General features: G+C 27.5%; 1 protein-coding gene across 3 annotated transcripts in view; it reads right to left on the bottom strand.

Annotated features, from left to right (window-relative positions):
* The window catches only part of ktub (Tub domain-containing protein ktub), an 86,190-nt gene that overhangs the window by 58,208 nt on the left and 8,874 nt on the right, over positions 1-19,108 (bottom strand). Inside the window, exon 1 of one of the 3 annotated variants that reach the window (XM_075378351.1) lies at positions 9,961-10,099. The exons of 1 other annotated variant lie outside the window; for it this stretch is intronic. In XM_075378351.1, the coding sequence (XP_075234466.1) occupies positions 9,961-10,002 (42 nt within the window). In that variant the 5' untranslated portion in view covers positions 10,003-10,099. Of the gene's footprint in view, positions 1-8,706; positions 8,983-9,960; positions 10,100-19,108 lie in introns of those variants that run through there. One more of the 3 variants, XR_012758167.1, reaches the window with a different exon arrangement.

Genomic DNA, 19,108 nt, shown 5'->3' with positions numbered 1-19,108 from the left:
GAAAATTGGTATAGCAAATTCCATAACTGTATTTCTGGTACATTCTAATAATCTTCAACTAAACATTTCTTCCAACAAGATGCTCCGTAATGAATTTCTATACAGAACAAAAGGTTTTTCTCAAAAAGTCATTAATATATGCATTATGTAAAGTTTACTAATAAAAATTTTGTACAGATTAAGATATTTACAATTTATATACACCTTTTATGCTGTGTAACATGAAAATAGTTAAACTGTATGATTCAAATAATAAAAAAAATATTGTAAACTCAAGTGTAGCTAGCACATTCACACACAGGTGCACTGTGTGCATCGATATAAAAGTAATTTATTAGTATTTAAAATGGTTACATATTATCAATAAATAATGTGCCTACATTATTTATATTCTAAACTAAGTGAGCAAAACTTTAATTCCATACAGAGTAAAATATTTGAGAAAAATAAACATTAATCGATTAGAATAGCAAAAATTAAAATTACCATAATTTGAGAATATTTCTTCTTTGCTGACATTTTATTTTCCCTCGCAAAAAAAGTAATATACAGAATTTTTAACAGGATACTTTAATAATAAACTGTTTGTACTAATTTATAAATTTGAAAAATTATTAATTATTAAAAGCAATAAAATGATGTGATAAGATAATTGAGATGTAAAAATGATTAAAACCCGAACAATAAATGATCTGATTTAAAACATAGTATTAAAAATAATTATTATAACAAGAATATATTATAAATTACAGCAATGTAACATCTTGCAAAGTAGACCGACAAATTTTATCAACATTTTAGTAGCAGTCATAACCAACTGTGACTTTCATACACAATGATCTGAGTTTGTATAATAGTTAAGCATCACTCACCCGAGTAGTTGGGAACTAGCTGAACAGTTAAAAAGTTCAATTTGATAGATAAAACACAAAATATCTGGGATGGGTTTTCTTAATTTTTTAACTGGGAAAAATATTTACAATTCTATAAAAATGGCCAGTAACAATAGCCTCATATATTTCAAATTTACAACTTTTGCTTTACCCAGTAAAATCTTAGATGTACACTACAAAGCTATAATGTTTAATGAAATATAAAATCTGGAAATGATATTGCTGAACTTTCTAAACATTACATTAGGCTTGAAATTAAATCATTTTTTTTTTCTACAGGTAAAGAAATATTATTGATAAATACTTTTTTTATTAGACAATTAAATTCATCCCACAAACATACTGCTTATGAAAAGAAACATGATATGAAATTCTTGTAGCCTACAGAAAACGTGAAACATGACTGGGATCTGAACTCAAAAAGTCATGATGAAATGTAAAGATGTCATCACTGTTTCATGGAGGTTGGGAAAGTAATTTACTTTATTATTTTATATTTTGTCAAAATACATATAATTTAAAATAAATAAATTATTAATTATGTAAATATTGCATACATTTATTGAAACAGATTTATAAATTAGTACTGGTAGTCTATTAAAAATTGTCAAAAATATCAGCAAAGAATAGGTACTTAATTGTTTATTACAGCACCACTTTTTATTATATGTTCAAAATTATCAGAGATGGATAAAGTAAAAAAAAATCAATCATTCCTGACAAATATTTTTATTCAGAACATGGTGATATCGGCAAAAAATCTGTAAAACATTTTTTTAACGTTTTGTGTATTAGATCTAAGCATTTGTTGTTGTTTTATTTAATAATTTATCTTTTATAAAATAATATTTTATAACAAAATTTAATATAACATGATCTTATACAACTTTACATGCATGTATTAAATTGATGCAAAGATATTTTACATGTATTATTCTAAACCATATTTATATTAGGTTCTATCGAGATGTAAACATGAAATATTTTCTAATCAAGCAGTGTCAAGTTTTACTAAGGAGTAGTGAAGGAATAAGAAAGAGTATTTACAGTGAATTACAACCACAATTTGGAAAAGAATGTGATGTCAAATTCATGTATAAATGCCTGCAGCATAAAAACATATGAATAGTCGCCTATTTTTGCCTAGTAGGAATGATTTTTTTCAATAAAAGTAGGCTTACATACATAAGTTTGTTTTTTAATAAAGGCAGATCTAAGAAAAAATAAAATATATTAAAAATTCTACTTACAGTATAATATGAAATGTTTTTTTATAAAAAAAAAAACATACATATTAAGGATTAAGACACAGAAGTAATTATTAAATTTAGGCATCTAAATTTTAACAACTTTTATGAATATCTATATTTTACACTGAATAAAATTTGTAATAAATGAATAAAACTTAAACAATTCAAAAACAACCAACTGTTCCCCCCTATCTATTTCCTTATTCAATTTCTATTTTTCACTCTAGTTGACAAAAAGAGATATTTTATGTCCGAAACAATAGAAAGTTAAAATTATAGAACTTCTATTTCTAGTTTTCTTATCTACTTACTAGGGTGCCATGAAGTCATTACCACCATGATTATACACAAGTGTGATATACAAGGGTCATCCACAAAGATCTTGGCTTGACTCAGCAATGGTGGAACTATAACCAAATGACTATAATATTTGTCAAGTATTCCTTTAGATAAGATTGCTAGTTTCAGACGTATGAATGTAATTGCTTGTTTGTAGCAATCGAGTAAAGCAAACAAGTTTTGACATTTTCTGAAAAATATATCTTTTAGTGGTCATAACATAAGTTGTTTTAAACGTTTAACCATAATGGAAACACAAAAGAATTACACTCTACCTCAAAGGATTCTTTTCCTTTGTTTTTTATGGTAATAAAGTGGACTGCTGAATTTAAATATAGTTCTATACTCTTTGAAGATGATGAATGGTTGTACATTATTACACTTCTAAAGAGCGTTTAGACTTATTTAAGTGCATTTCCTCTTTGAATTTTTATAACAATAGATGAAACATGGAACCACCATTATGTGCCAGAAACCAAACAATGGTTGAAAACAGATGAAAGTGGGTCACAGAATGTGAAAACAGTTTTATCAGCAGGAAAGTCATGGCTGTATTTTTGGGATTCTCATGGTATCACAATCATAGTCTACCTGGAAAAAGAAACAACCATTACCAGTGAGTATTTTGCTTTAGTACTGGACCAATTGAAGGGTACTATTTCACACTAAACATCTGCATCTGGCCAAAAAGTAAGTGCTTTTTCACCACAATAACGTGTTTGCACACCTGTCTTGGGACACTGCTGCAAAATTCCATAACCTATGGTTTGAAATGCTTCCAAATGTTCTGTATTTGGCTCCCAGTTCCTTTACTTCCTTTTCCCAGATCACATGAAATAGCTTTCTGAATGAAAATTCACTTCAAATGATTTCAAAGCTGAGAAAACTGCTTATTTTGCAGAGAAGGACAAATTGTATTACTCTGGGGGAATAAAATAATTTGGAAAAATCTTTGGTTTAAATCTATCAATCTGCAAGGCAATTAAGTTAAAAAATAAAAAAAAATATCTGAAAAATCTTCTGTTTTCTTTGTCACAAAGAACTTTTCAAAAGACCTCCATATCATTCCCAAAATTGGCAAAGCCATTATCAGGAATAAAAATACAAAATTTACTAAGGAAAAAGAGAAAGGGATTTCCACCACCTTCTTTGTTCAGCTGGCAAGTTCAAGTACAGATGATATTCAGCTCTATAAGCGTTACACATTTAACCTACTTGCTGTAATTACTAATGAAGACACTTGATATGATGATATCAAGATACATAAAATTTAAAAATACTTCAATTTAAATCTAATACTAAACCATGCTCTTTATCCCTAATGACATATTTTAGGAATTTCCTATATCCTACTTATATTCTATAAATATCCTACTATCAGATGCACATATACATCTAATTTATTATTAGTTATCTTAATTCATTAGTAAAGATAAAATCACTAATAAATAACTTCATAAAATGTAACTGAACTTGTTTACGGTGGTAGAATACATACTTCTCTAATTACTTTATGTAGTAATTTGCTGACATCAATAAAAACAATTTCAATAGACTCTTAATTGATCAATATAATGACAGTGTAAAGATAATAAAATATTTTATGTGCTTTACTTGTTGATTTAGTGAGAAATAATTTTGTTTATAAATGTATTTTTTTTTTTTGTGAACAGTTTTACTTCCTGTCTTTTATGTTTTTACCATCTTACTGGTGCTGATAATACATAATACTGTTTTATATTATGGTATGATTTAAACATATTATCATGATCTATCAGAAAATTATAGCAATACCATTTATACTTTTTCGTGTACATTTTTATAATTATACTCTATTTCCCCTAAAAGTGGTAATTACTGTAAATGTGCAAATTATCTTTCACTCTAATTTATCTCCAATTTAAAAACAATAGAAGATCGGAATACAGATAGCATTACATCAATATTTTTATTCCAAGAATCATTATGATTATGTTTAAAATACTACTGGAACCATATTACTTCCAGTATTAACGCCACCGCAGCTACAGCTTTATTTAAAATTGAGTATTTATTTTATTGAGTCTCTTTATTAATTTTAGGAAATGGTTATTTATTTTATAAATATAATTTAACCAAACTTAACCTACGCTCGCTTCGCTCGCTAACCTTGACTAATTAACACCGTAATTTTTTGAGAATTTATTTAATAAATTCTGTAATTATTGTTATTTAAATAATAAATAATAGCGAGCGTAGGTTAAGTTTGGTTAAATTATATTTATAAAATAAATAAAGAGACTGTTTTGAATCTATGTTAAACTCTATATCGGCCCATTTTCCACCGTAATCCGATTGACTACTTTGTTTTTAAATAAAGCTGCGGTGGCGTTAATAGGTAAGTACCAATTTATTTTGTTTAGTATTTCAGTTTTGGATCACAATAAATTATTACAATATTGTAGATTATTACAATATTAGTTTCTTACGTATTTTTTTGTATTGATTTAAATTTTTATTTTAAAAACGTTATACATATATAGTTTTCTAACTTCAATTTTGGGAGTTAATTTAGTTATTTAAAAACTTTTTGTGAAAAAAATAAGTAGCCATTGTTCTGTAAACCATCTGGTCAACTTCTTTTCATTACAAACAAAATGATGTTAAAAACATATAAAAACATCAAAGAAACATTATAGATTTTTATTAGGAAAGTTTATCATGCATACTTTGAATTAAAGTTGGGAGATCAAGGTAAATCATGAGCTCCTCACAAAATTTCTTTTGTTTGCATGGAGGACTAAGAAAGTTGTTGAAAGATAAAAATAAAATTTTCAAGATCTGGTGTCCCAATCCTTTAGAGGACCAGAAAATGACTTCAATAACTGTTATTTTTACTCTTGTTACGTTAAAGACTAAAATTTCAAAACTAAGAAAATTGTTTGATATCCAAACCTTCCCAGCAAAAGCTCACAAAATTCACTAGAACTACCTCTTCCTTCCAAATATTAAAATAACTTTCTGAAGTTTCTGATTCAAATAATGATGAATAAGTTAATAATCAAATATTTCACCAAGATGAAGATAATGAAGGTCCACAGCTGTTCATCCAAACTAAATTTTCTAGTAAGATTTAGGATTAACCAAAGAATCTGCTGAATTATTGGGTTCCAGATTAAATAAAGTCACTTTATTTAGTAAGCAAGAACATCTACTATCTGCAGCACCTCTTGTTCTCAGGAAAAGAGAACAAGAACTTACTCCCTGCTTTTCATAAGAGCAAACTGCAACGCTATTCTTAGTTTGATGTACAAATTTATCATTGGGTACAAAGTAGATGAATGGAAACTTTTCACAGATTCTTCTAAAGAAGTCTAAAAGCTGTTGAGTACAATGAGAACAAGTATGCCTTTGTACCTGTTGGTCACTCAGTAGGTTACATTAATTTTTGAAATGACAGTTACAAAAATAAAAAATAATGAACATAGATCAATGGTGAACATGCTAAGTACCCACATTTCTTATGTAAATGGGATTACTGAACAAGATAACACACTGGGTACAAAAAAAAATTGCCTGCTAGGAAATTCTGGAGATAGGAAGTAAGGATAATTGAAAGCCTTGTTGACTTGAAAAGAACTGTTACTACTCTATATATTTCTGGGTCAGTTTATTAAAGCTTTAACAAAAGAACAAAAACTTTAAGTACACTTGAAGTTCTCTCATTTTCCAGAGCTAAGCTGAAAGAAAGCATATCTGCTGGGCCAGATATACAAAGGCTTATAACAGATGAAAGTCTTCTGCCCACAATGAATAATATTGAAAAAGATGCTTGGACTGCTTTTAAAAATGTTATCAAATTCTAATGAAATACCAAGGACACTGGCTAAAAAAAACACTGTTGAAAGGATGCTGGAAATATTCAAAATATTAGGATGTTCTATGGGCATAAAAATTCACTTTTTTCGTGCACATTTATATTTATTCCCCAAAAATCTTGGAGCAGTGAGTGAAGAACAGAACGAATGTTTTCACCAAGACATTAAACAGATGGAGAAAAGTTACCAGTGTTGGTCTAGTGGTGTGAAAACGTCTCTGATATGGGAGTCGAGAGTTCCAGAAGACTACACTTCATTTACACTCCTACATATCATCCTCATTCATCAAAATTGAGATCAGCTCCCCAAAGAACAGTATATTTAATATAAATTTTTTAAAAAGCTTTGAAGAACTTAAATTTTGCAGGCCTGTGTAATAAACATATGGATAAAAAATTCAAAATACAAGAAAAAATAAAAACGTTTGTTCAACAACAATTCAGTAAGGAGACCAACAGCTTGTTTTAAATTACTGAAAAAACAGACTAAAAGATTACTGGAAATCAAAATGTCTTCTAGTGTCTAGAGAAAAAATCACACTCTACAATTAGGTGGAGAAGTTTTTTAATGGGTGGACAGTATTAAATATCTAGGAGCTATGCTCAAGTCAAATACATGTAAAGAGGTTTTATACTGACTATAGTCAATGTTCACATTAATTGTCAAACAAGTCAAATCTCATTTATGTAGAACAACCATAAAACTAACATGTTAAGGGAAAATATTGGCATTAAAAGACTTGAATCAAAACAGCTATCTACTGAAAAGTGTTAAAAAAATCTTTGATACAGGAAAGTGGAAAATCAAAAGAAGCAAAGAATTAAGCAATGAATGAGAGGTTGCAGTTATGATAAAGAATAAAGTATGGTGGCAAGGAGTTATACAAGAAAAAGAAAAGGATAAATATGTTAGTTTCACTAAGTTTAATTGCACCAGGTGCGCAACTTAAAACCGAACTGAGCTGATTTGAACTATAGTTATTTGAGGTCATCTTTAATGTTACTACTGCTAGTGCCACTATCAGTTGTGTATCTTATAATTCTCATCTATTGATGTCAGTTGTAAATAAATTAAAAAAATAATTTCTGTTAGAATTTTATATTTATTTTTCTGTTAACAAAGTGATGTAAAACATTCATCTTGCTATAAGATTGTTGGAGAGTTTCTTTTCATTTTGGCGCATACTTCACTTCTTAGACATGCTTTGATAAAAAATTATGACTGTTTGAAATCCCACCATTATATTATGGACACAGTATTATTTTTTAAATTAGGACTAAATATATATAACTATGTTTCGTTGAAGAAAACTTCAATAATGAGCTAATCCTCAAAAAAAAAGTAGCGTAAATAAATGTACAAGGCTATAAATACTACATGGTAAACTGTGTTAATAACAGTAATTAAAATTAACCTTAAAAAATTGACACAATTACTCCCAAACAATAAGATTTATTTTTTTTAATTTCTCCTAATTGAAAATTTTTACAACCCCAAGATAATTATAATACTGCTTTTAAACTTAGGTTTATTGAGGACAAACCCATTAATGTTGTTTCTATGAATACTAAAGTTCCAGTCACCACAAACACCTTGCACATGAGTTTTCACTATTATGGCCTACAGTGAAATTGAGTCAATAATTTCCATTCAACAATAATTTATCCTGATTTTAACAATCCCCATTAAGTAAAAATTTTAAATCAACCAGTAGCATTTCAATATTTATTAAAAAAGAAAGAAAAAAATAAGGACTCCAGAAAACATTGACTGAGTAATAATTAACATACTACATTTGACACACAAATTTGATAGGTAAGCAGTCTAAGTTTAGCATTCAAAATTGTTAAATTTAATACTGAACAAAATGTAGAATTTTATGCCAGGATTCAGTATTACAATTTTTAATTTATAAAAAAATGCTGATTGTGCAGAAATGTTTCCTGAATGATTTAACTTTCAGTCTAGATTTTTGCAACATGTTTCATCCAAGCAAAGATGTTTGAAAAGTTTTAAGTAACATGATTATACTGGATAAGGTTCATTTAAATTTACTGGGTTTAGAAAATAAATAAAACTTTTATTTCTTGCCTGAAGATCAAACCAAAAGGATCCTTGAAATTCCACTACATAATGAAGTGATTGGGCATTGTAATGTTTTGGTATTTGGCATCATTGACCCATTTTATTTTTTGAAGAAAATAATCCATAATATTTTTATTATGTCAAATGTTCAACAAGAAAAATAATTTTTATATAAAATGTCATTTACCTACTATTAGAAACCCTAAATGAAATTTCAAGTAAAATCGAAGAAAATACAGATTAATTAGCATAAGGATGATAATAATTGAAAAAGAATATATTCATGTTAATTTTATTAAAAAAGAACAGTTTATTTAACCAACAGATCAGTTTCTGAATGGTTTTTTCCTTAACAATGCATCAGGTTACTGTTTTATAAAGAAAAAACAGTGCTCAATTAAAAGTATTCTAAATGATTATTGCAGTTTAAATTATATTAATATTTTTATTTTTTTACTTTTCTTATGCTTGTTTTCCTTCACAGTCTTTGCAACAGATTAAAAACTGATAAAAGATACAGGAATATTTAAGTGACTTTTTATTTTTCATTGATCCAGCCTGTAAAACACAAAAATATGTTGAGTAAATGTCAAGATCTATGCATTTGAATATATTCTGGTACCACAAGAAAGATTAAAACACCAGTTCAACAAAATTCAAAGCTAATCACAGTTACAGCCAATTTACAAAAAACCCCTAGACAAAGATTTAATTTCGGTTTTTTTTAACATACAAATGATACAATAAGCGAATACAGACAAATGAACATTTAAAGTAACAAATAACATATAAAAGTTATAAACAACATAATCTAATTTTTATTCAAGACATTCGAAATTGAATAAAAGACCATATTAAATGGAAATATTCACCACAGCAGTGTTGTAAAAGACAATCTAATTTTTATTTTTATAATTTTTAAACAACGTAATCTAATTTTTATCAGGGTGTCAAAATTTAATACAAGATCATATTTAACGGTAATGTTCACCTCAGCAATATTCAATCTAGTAAATAATTTAAATTATTTTAACTAGACATTATTATAAATTAAATGGAATCGAGTTATATTTTTATTAGTACAATGCATTATATGAAAGTATCTACGAACGAAATGCCTTCAATAAAAAACGGCGTTACGCATTCAAAGATTCGTTATGTTTACAATGATTAAATTCAGTTTAATATTTTTGAGAAATAAATTCGAAAAAGCATTTTACTTTACATGAATGTTGTTTGTTTTTTTAATCGAACATGAAAGTGTATTATGTGAAATATAACGTAATCAACAAAATACATAGACATAAACGGTAAACAATCACTATTTTCGCATTTAATTGATATTAATGCCGTATTTAACCTAAGTTAAGAAAATAGGTCAATTATTAGAATTTAATGAAAACAATTCACAAAACGGGACCATGATTCAATACTAGGTCACCTAGGTTAGGTTTCCAAACAACAAATAAAACGTAATCTGATGAAACATTTATGAAATTTTTATACTGTAAGAACAAAAACAATTTAACAACATACCTGCTGTTCTAATTTCTGCTGTCGCATATTTACAGAAGTCATTTTGATTTAACATAGAGTTCGTTGACACAATTTATTAACCAAACAATTTTTTAGCATTTACGGCACTCGATAGTAGTTCAGGCGTGTTACAAACCGCCGTTTCCATAGTTTCCCAGCAAAATTTCCCTCATGCATAAGGTTTGGCGGGAGTTATAAATGTCTGGATGTAAATCGGTACTGTATTGGTATGTTCTATTTTTTATTTTATTTCTATATTACAATTTGAATGTACAATATACGTAATCTAATCAGAAAGACGAGATGAATGAAAAGGCCCTTATCAGGAATTTAACCAGACCTTATCAGGCATCTGTTGAATTACAAGTTAACAATTTTTTTTTTACCACCGTTAGGTATTACTTCAGAGGATGAGATGAATGATTTGTAACGTGTGTGAAAATGCCATGCCTGTTCGGGATTCGAAACCGGGACCTCTAGATGAAAGGCCAACGCTACCACTTGCGTCACAGAGCCCGGCAGTTAACAATCTAATCATTATAAAAATTGGTTGGGCTAATTATCAAAAAATTCTAGAAATACCTACTCAAAAGTAGAGGATTGTGTATAAATATTTATAAAAAATGGTACGATTGTAAAAAAAAACTTTTCTAAAAATAACTTTGTAAACAAATTAACTATATTAATGATTATTCATATCTTTAATAGATGTGACTCTATTCTTTACTTCTGCTTTTTTATAGTGCTCTAGTAAAAGAAAGATACTCCAACAAGCTAACTGTCAAAGTTGCCACTTCACATAGGTCCCCATCAGAAACTAAATATAACTAAGGAAAAAGTATTAGAATTACAAATGAAACAAGTGTTACAATTTAATGTAATCATCAAATTATGACATCTTTGCAGAACAACAGAATAAGAAAGAAGGAGATACAAAAAGAATAAAGCTGAGAACAGGACAATTATACCACAGACCAAAAGCATTAAGAAGCAAGGTAATTTCTCAGTTTTATGTCAATTGGTCACATTATTTTACTAATGCATTTGTAATGCTTTTTATGTACATTTAGTTACAAAAAATGAAGCAGTTCTCATAATTGGTACATTATAATATTTTTTATAATACAAAACTAATAGCATTTAACTCTGCTGCATTTGTATGCCTCGTAAAATGTTTTTTTTTTTTTCATTTTATATTTATAGGCATTACCTTAATAAGAATGTAATTACTGACATTTTTAGAATTTTTGTTTATCATTATTTGGTCTAGATTTATTTAAATAAAGGCCAAAGTGAGTTCAACAAAACTTAAAGGATTCTTTTTTCTCAATTATTATTAAATACTACAGTCTTTCTAACTGCCTTTCTTATGATGCAACAAGTTTTTTTTTAACCAGAATAATAAAAAAAGATTGTCAAGAAAAATAAATAAAATTTCTAAACATAAGTTTTTCTTTTTTAAAAAAAAGAACATAACATTTATCTAATTATTTTTACAAACTTTATTAATCATGACAGGAAACCATGTGGTAAATTATCATTAACAAAAAAAATCTGTATTCACTGTCAACCCATTACCTTGGTAAAAAATTTTCTTTGATAATTTTTTTAAGAAGAAAGCAACTTGATAAATAATTAATTAAATAATATAAAGCTAAAAAATTTGAATTACTTATGTTTTTTTTGTATTCTTTCAAAAGGATTATTTTATAAAAAATTTTTAAGAACTGAAATGAATTTCATGAAATTGCAGAGGATTTTGAACAGAAATTGGATAAATTTAACTTGGGTTAAGTATAATTACTCCTCTCAAAAACACAGCTTTGTAATGATTTTTTTTTAATTTTACATGTTTGGTGGTGAACAAAAATCATTTAAAGAAAAAGTAATAAGTGACTTATCTTATACAATCATAACATATTTTTTTTAACTTTTATATTCTTTTAAATAATAATGACATAATCAGTGTAATGAGCTACACAGCATATGTAAGAATTCTAGAGCTCTCCAGCTTCTAGAACTGCTTAATAATATTGCAATTGAAAATGACATATTTTCTTAACTACTCTCAGTTTAAGAATTTTGCAAACATTTTCTAGCCAAAAATAGTTGTCAAATATTTATAAAACAAAACATATTCAACTTCATTATATAGATAAAAAATTCAAAAAAATTACTGTAGAAAATAATTTTCAAGATCTTGTACTGGAAAAGTTCAGTAAAATTAGTCATGTTCAGCAATTCCCTTTAACAGCCCTATGAAACATATTTAGATTCCCTGTAAAAGTAAATAAAATTAAACAAATATACATAGAGATTTTAATAATTTGGCATTTTATGCTAACAATAAAAAATTTATACATAAAGATTCCTTACACAAAAACTACACCTTTTCAATAAACAGCAAAAACTACAGTCACTTATGACATATTAGCCACCATCAAAATTTTGCTAAAAATAAATAAATAAATAAAATTTTATTATCCATTTATTTACTAGATAAAATATAAATGTGATTAGATTCCATTAATTATTTAAAATATAAAAATATGAAATAATATTAAGTATATGAAGTTACTAAATAAAAAAAGTAATTAAAAAAAATGTAAAAATTTAGAATTAAGCACATATTTATGTATATGATGAACAGGATGCAGAAAATTCAGGTTTTTCAAAATTTTTATTAGTGTAATATAAAAATTAATTGATAAATTAATATTGCTTCCATAAAAAAAAATCTAATTAAATGTATTTTAAATAATTTACAGGAAGATTTCTTTAAATGGTTTGGTAAAATCAAAAATCACAACACAAGCTTAATAAGGCTCTTTAAACTGAACCCTTTTTTAAGAAGTGACTATTATTTTTAACAAATATTGCACAGTCATAAATATAAGCACAAGGATAAGTTAATATATTTTGTTTTTAAACATCGATCTACACTTTTCATATTTAAGGACAACAAATAATGATCTTATAGCCCATTTTTGTATCTTACAAACACAAAGAAGAGCCCCAAGAGATGATATGATTTAGACCAATATACGTAAGCAAAACAAATATTTAATAATGATGACAAGCTTAGCATTTTATTAAAGTGTTTCAAAGCAAAACAGTACAGTTTGATTTCATTACAAAAAAAAATCAATTTAATCATCCCATGAGAATTTGTCATATAATAAATCACTCAGAAATTTTTCATTATGGTCAATAGAAATACTATCTTTATTATTAATGGGAATCCAAATGATTTCTTGCTGAAAATTCTACTCAGTTTATTTCATTATCCTCTTTTATAAATCAGTCTCTAAGTCCATACTGTATAACTAAAACTATAGCTGGTTTTAAAATGTTAGAATTCAGATTTTTCAGGTGACAAAAAACATACAACGTAACATATTCAACAAGAACTGAAATAAATGATACAATACCTTTTCCTTAATTGTTTACTTTGATGATACTCATCATTGTATGAAGGGATCTGTTGAGAATAACTTGCAGGGCAGTTTATTTTTTTGTTAGCAAATTATATCGAAAATCAAGCATTTTGGAAGAATATTTATATTATTTAAAAATTTTGGAAGAATAATAAATATTGTGAATATGTCATGGTATGTTTAACATTTAAGTCAGTAAGATGTTTATTGCATATACAGATGAATAGTTTGCAAGCTCAAAATCAACATCTGTTATTAAAAATTCATAACAAAACAAAGCTGTAAATGCATAAATTCATGGTATTTTCTGAACAATATATAAAACATGCAACTAAGAGAATAATTATATATAATTATGAGATAATTTTCTATACAATATCATTTTTGTTTAAATTAATTATAATTTTTAAAAAATAATAATCTTTTTCATTGAAAAAATGAAAAATGAATTTAAATAGATTTTAACTAATAAAAATTAAAAGTTTTTTGATTATATTTTTGATATTCAGCTGAGTTTAACATATTAGTGTTTATCCACCCATTAAAATTAAAATTAAATTCTTTTATAATAAAAATAGGATGATTGAAAAGAGCTTCCATAAATATGGAAGCTCTTTTCACTTGTAAAAATGATCAAATGATCATTTTTACAAGTGAAAGTAGCCCTTTTGTCACTCTATATGTTCACCAGCTATTCAGCATTAAACTGTTTTAAAATATTCATGAAAACTATGTGTTTCACTGATCAGACAACTGGTTACCAACTCTCTGTAAACTTTGGTTAGTAATTATACAGCAAACATTTTTAGAATAAGAGCTGTTGGTCAAGTGGATAATAACTGGTAGATCATCTGTAAAAAAAGATTTATATACTTTTATTTTATTCTTACAGACATTTAATTGTCATTTGGGTTCAACATTAAATAGAAAATAAGATAAAAGTTTTACTTATTGTTATGCTTGCCGATTTCTATGGTGGAGTGTTAGTGTCTGCCTGTCATCCATAAGGTTCTGGATTCAAATCCCAGTTAGGCTTGGCATTTTTCCTACATGCTACAGAATTATCATTAAAAAAATGGAGTGGAGCTAGGGTCAACTAATTTAACTACAACTGGGCATAGGCCTATAGTTATTGGAGAGAGAAAATAAGTAAATTAATTATTATTATTTCTATTTAAATACCAACACCTGGTGACTCTATTGATTAAAAGGTACATGAAAAAGGTATACATAGATCTATAACTATGTATTATTAGAAAGGCATAGAAACTTTTCTCTGAAAAAAGTATCAATTTTTTTTTCATTATTAATTTCCCACCTAAGCTCAAATCTTGTGTTGTAGGAATATGAATTAAAAATTTTATAGTGTACGAAAAATTCCATGCCTGACTGAAATTTGAACCTTGGACCTTTGGCCGAGAGACTACAACTCGGCCATGGAGATCTGTACTTTAGAAGATTGCCAATGAAGATCGCCATTAATTAAAAACAACTTTAGATTTTTTTGAGTTTTTCTTTGCCTACTACAGGTCATTACACATCACAAATCATTACATGTCATGTAATGATTTTTCAATGAAATTTGGCTTTACATATGATTGTTTACATGTAAATAATATTTTTCAGTGAACTTTTACAAACCTACTTGTTCCTTTTATAGATCATTGCAATGAAATGAAGTTAAATTTTTATGAAATAATAAGATATTAACATCCAACTTTCAAAGTAATTGGAAGTATGAATATAGAAAATTTTTTTCAAAACTCTTAATTCCTCAATGGTATTAAAATACCTCAATTATTGACACTATTTAATTTAAACTAGTCATATTCAAATTTAAATAAATTCAAATTTTCATGAATGAGATTCAAATTATCCATTTCAATAAAATTTTTTTACATAATAAATTAATATGCTACACAAGTTTTTGAAGCTTTTACCTATGAAACTTTTTAGTATATGAAAAATGTCTTGCCTGACCGGAATTTGAATCTGGAATTCCCGGATGAATGGTTGAGATGCTACCACTTAACCCCAGAGATTGGCAAATATCAAATTATTTGTTTATGTTTTATTAGTGAAACTGAGTACATTGAAATTTGGTACATTGAAACTGGGTATTTGTAAAGCTCGTTAAGCTATTTCTGGGACAGAATATCCCATGATTATAAATCACATGATTTTCATCTTTCTCTTCTTTTCTTATCAAACAATTTATTTACTGTCTGGATAAATGAGTTAGTATAATCTAGTAAAAATCAATTCTAATATAGAATTTTTTTTATAATTTATATTTTTCATTGTTTTGGAAAAAAATTTTAAATCATCTGTTATGCCTACCAAACAAAGTTGTAGACGCTTGCAACATTTTCAGTTCCAGTGGAAGCAGGGCTGAACAATTTATAGTTTAGTTGAATTCTTTTAAATGTCACACAATTCTAGATTGTGTGGATTGTGGGATTGATGAGTTTATTCCTTTAGGAATCCTGTATCTGTTCTTAAATGGCCCTATTAATTTTTATTGAAAAAGTTAATTTTGTTACAACTTTATATTTATATCTAAACAGTTCAAAATATAATTGCTAGCATCAGTAATATTTATTCCCATTCCCAGTAGTTCTGTCCTGTTTGGAAACTAAATTCAAGAAACAAGCACTACAGCTGTTCACATATGTGAAAACCAAGATGAAAATTTCTGGGACCACAGGTATGTGTTAGACCCTGACATGGAGATAACATTATAATGTTCACTGTTTCAGGGTTAAGACTGGACTCACTGGAGTTGTTGATGGTTTTTATTACTTACAGCAGGGAGAGGAAGGTTGTGTTTTTAAATATGGGATAGTATTTGCACTGTCAGTTCAACTTCAAGTTTCAACTTGAATCTGTGGATGGTGTTCTGTTCCTTGTCGCTCTACAGATCAGATTTGGATACCATGCTATGTAACAGATACTCCCAGGCTGCGTCTGGTACCTGTGGCTGAAACTGTTCATTGGTGGAGTAGTTTTGTAATGCAAGGTGAATTGGTTGACTGGACCAGGATAGAGCTGGGTTGTGTCCAAAGCCACTAGAGAACTCTGAACCCTTTCAGTGCACCAAAAATTTTTTTTTTTTATGAATCCATTGTTTTGCGAGTATGAGTCCATTTGGTGGTGGTGGTGGTGGTGTCGATTGCATAATGATTCTGATTGGCTAATGGGAATGCTGGCAATTGGATCTAATTTCTTCTTTTACTACATGTCACTACTCAAAAGGATACCCTTCTGCTTATCACTATAACAAATAATATTTCAAATGACAGATCTGATACTGCTAGAAAACATATTTTTACATTGAATATGAAGGTGATTGTATGTTGTGCTCAGAGTAAGGTGGATGGTACATGATATGAAAGAGCCCCTTGGACAAGGTAAATATTCTCTAACATTCATCTACTGTCATTGTAAGAGGAATCTGCAAGAGTAAGTTACCTGATCTCATTTTGGTAAAGGTGCTTCAATTTTCCAAAGAATTGCGGATGGAATGGACAGCTGCTTTTTGGAATGGACCTTGAACTGGAAAGTGAAACATCAGTCCGTTTGGAAGAACCACAGTATTTGCACTAGGTTTCTCCAAGGAATGACAATAATTATATATCTAACTTTTTATTGATCCTTTTTTTCTCACTTTCAGTTCTACGGGAATATGTCGGCTTGGGCCATACAATTAAACAGCCTTGGAGTGAACTGCTGGTGGAGTGCCTCTACTCAGGGATAGAGGCACATAGTTATTGAAGTATAGCTCAGCATACTTATTGCTGAGGATATAGTTAGTTATTGAAGCATAGTTATGCATAGTTACTGATCTATCTTGTAAATCTAGGCCTACATTCTAAATCTTTACTCCATTCCAAATTTGTAGATTTTGTGGTTCAGTTAAATTGCTTTTAATTAATAGAGTAGGCATAGACAAAGCATCTACATTAAGTTTCCAAAAACATAGTTAAAAATGAGATATCATCTACAATGATTTTATTGATTTTTTTCACATAGTTTTGTCATTAAATACAGCCTTGAAAGTCATTTTCATAATTTATTCTTTACATTCACATGTTTTGTGTCTGTGTGTGTGTGTTGGGTATAAGAGTTTTATATCTGCTTATATAAGAATAAGTTGACATTAAAATTACTATCATTAACAAATTACTATCTTTATTATTATTATTAAATTTAGTATTAAAATATAGCCCTATATTTTTATTTAATGGGATTTCCTTTAAATGTCGAGGTTAAATTTTCAATTATTAAAAGTAAGAAAGGAGAAATCGTCACCTCCATAGCTTTACTTTCATAACCTACATATATTCACATTTTGCTATTTCATGTTGAAAAATAATATTATTATACTGGTTCATAATTACTAGATTTTATTTCTCCCTCCCCTATAAAAAAACATTTAAGTACCTTTATAAAAAAGTAGCTCAGGAAGTTGTGCCCCAACCATTTATAAATAAAAAAAAAGATATATGTATATATTATGTAATGAATGATTAAAGACTAAACTAAAAAGGGAAAAGAAATATTACAAAATTAAAAAAAAAAAAATATTTACATAAAGTAGATGTTCCTAGGTTATTATTATTTGTTTTAATTTGATGCCGAATTCAATACAAGATTTAAAGAAGAGTTGAAAAATTTTTTTTTAACAATATGTTAGAATATTACATTTCATCGCTGTAGGTTATTTTTTTTACAGCCATCTAATTTTTACTTTTCCGTAAAGCTGAATACGACATGAATGTGTTTCTTTTTAAATATATTTTAAACAGAAAATATTACGAGATAACTATATCTCATAATGTATTTCCCAACTCTCGTGACAAAATATACAGTATAGTTCTGCGTACTTAGGACTGTATAGTTGTTGTGTTGGAGAAAATCTTATGAAGAAAAATGTTCTAACCGATTTTACTGCATGTATCGATTGTAATCTTAATTGCTGCTACTATAAGCGACGTACTATCAATATTAATGTGAAGATTATATTTTTATCTGTCATAAAAGAATGATCTATTTGATGCTATACTGACATATTATTTTAGGTGTTGAATAATAGATTTGTAGATATTAATAGTACATGTTATATGTAATAGAATGATTTTAAAACTAATACTGTAATAAAAAGCAACATTAATGACAATAAATAAAATTTTATGTAATACAATAAACATGCATTATTTCTGAAAGCAACAGTAAACAGCGAGTAATAAATAATTAAATAAATTAAAAATTATAGAATACTGAAAGGTATCACGTACAAAATATTTTTAATGAACTTTTATCATGAGTAGGTATTAAACTAATGATGTAAGATTCATATAAACAAGGTAGTTCATCAAACAGCTGATTTGCATTACCATAGTATACAGAGTGTCCGGAAAGTCTAGAAACATTTCAATTACCGTTCAAGATAAATATTTTGAGTAGAAAAGGGGATAATTACACATCATGTAACATTGCAATTTCATGCTGGAAACGATTTTGCAAACTGTTTTCCAAAAAATGTTCTTTTTTACTTTTTCAGTTTCAATTATTAATCTTTTGTTATTAATTTTATTTTCATTTTTTTTCGCTGTGTTTCATTGTTTCTCTTTTTTATTAATTCTTTGATTGTTTTTTTTTGTTTTGTGGTGAGCCACCAGTAGTACTTTTCTCTGACTTAACTTTATATG

This window comes from Lycorma delicatula, chromosome 11 (genome assembly GCF_047948215.1).
Source record: "Lycorma delicatula isolate Av1 chromosome 11, ASM4794821v1, whole genome shotgun sequence".
In the NCBI taxonomy this organism is placed as follows: Eukaryota; Metazoa; Arthropoda; class Insecta; order Hemiptera; family Fulgoridae; genus Lycorma; species Lycorma delicatula.
Note: the sequence above shows the minus strand (reverse complement) of the source record. Positions and strands in the feature narration are given on the sequence as shown.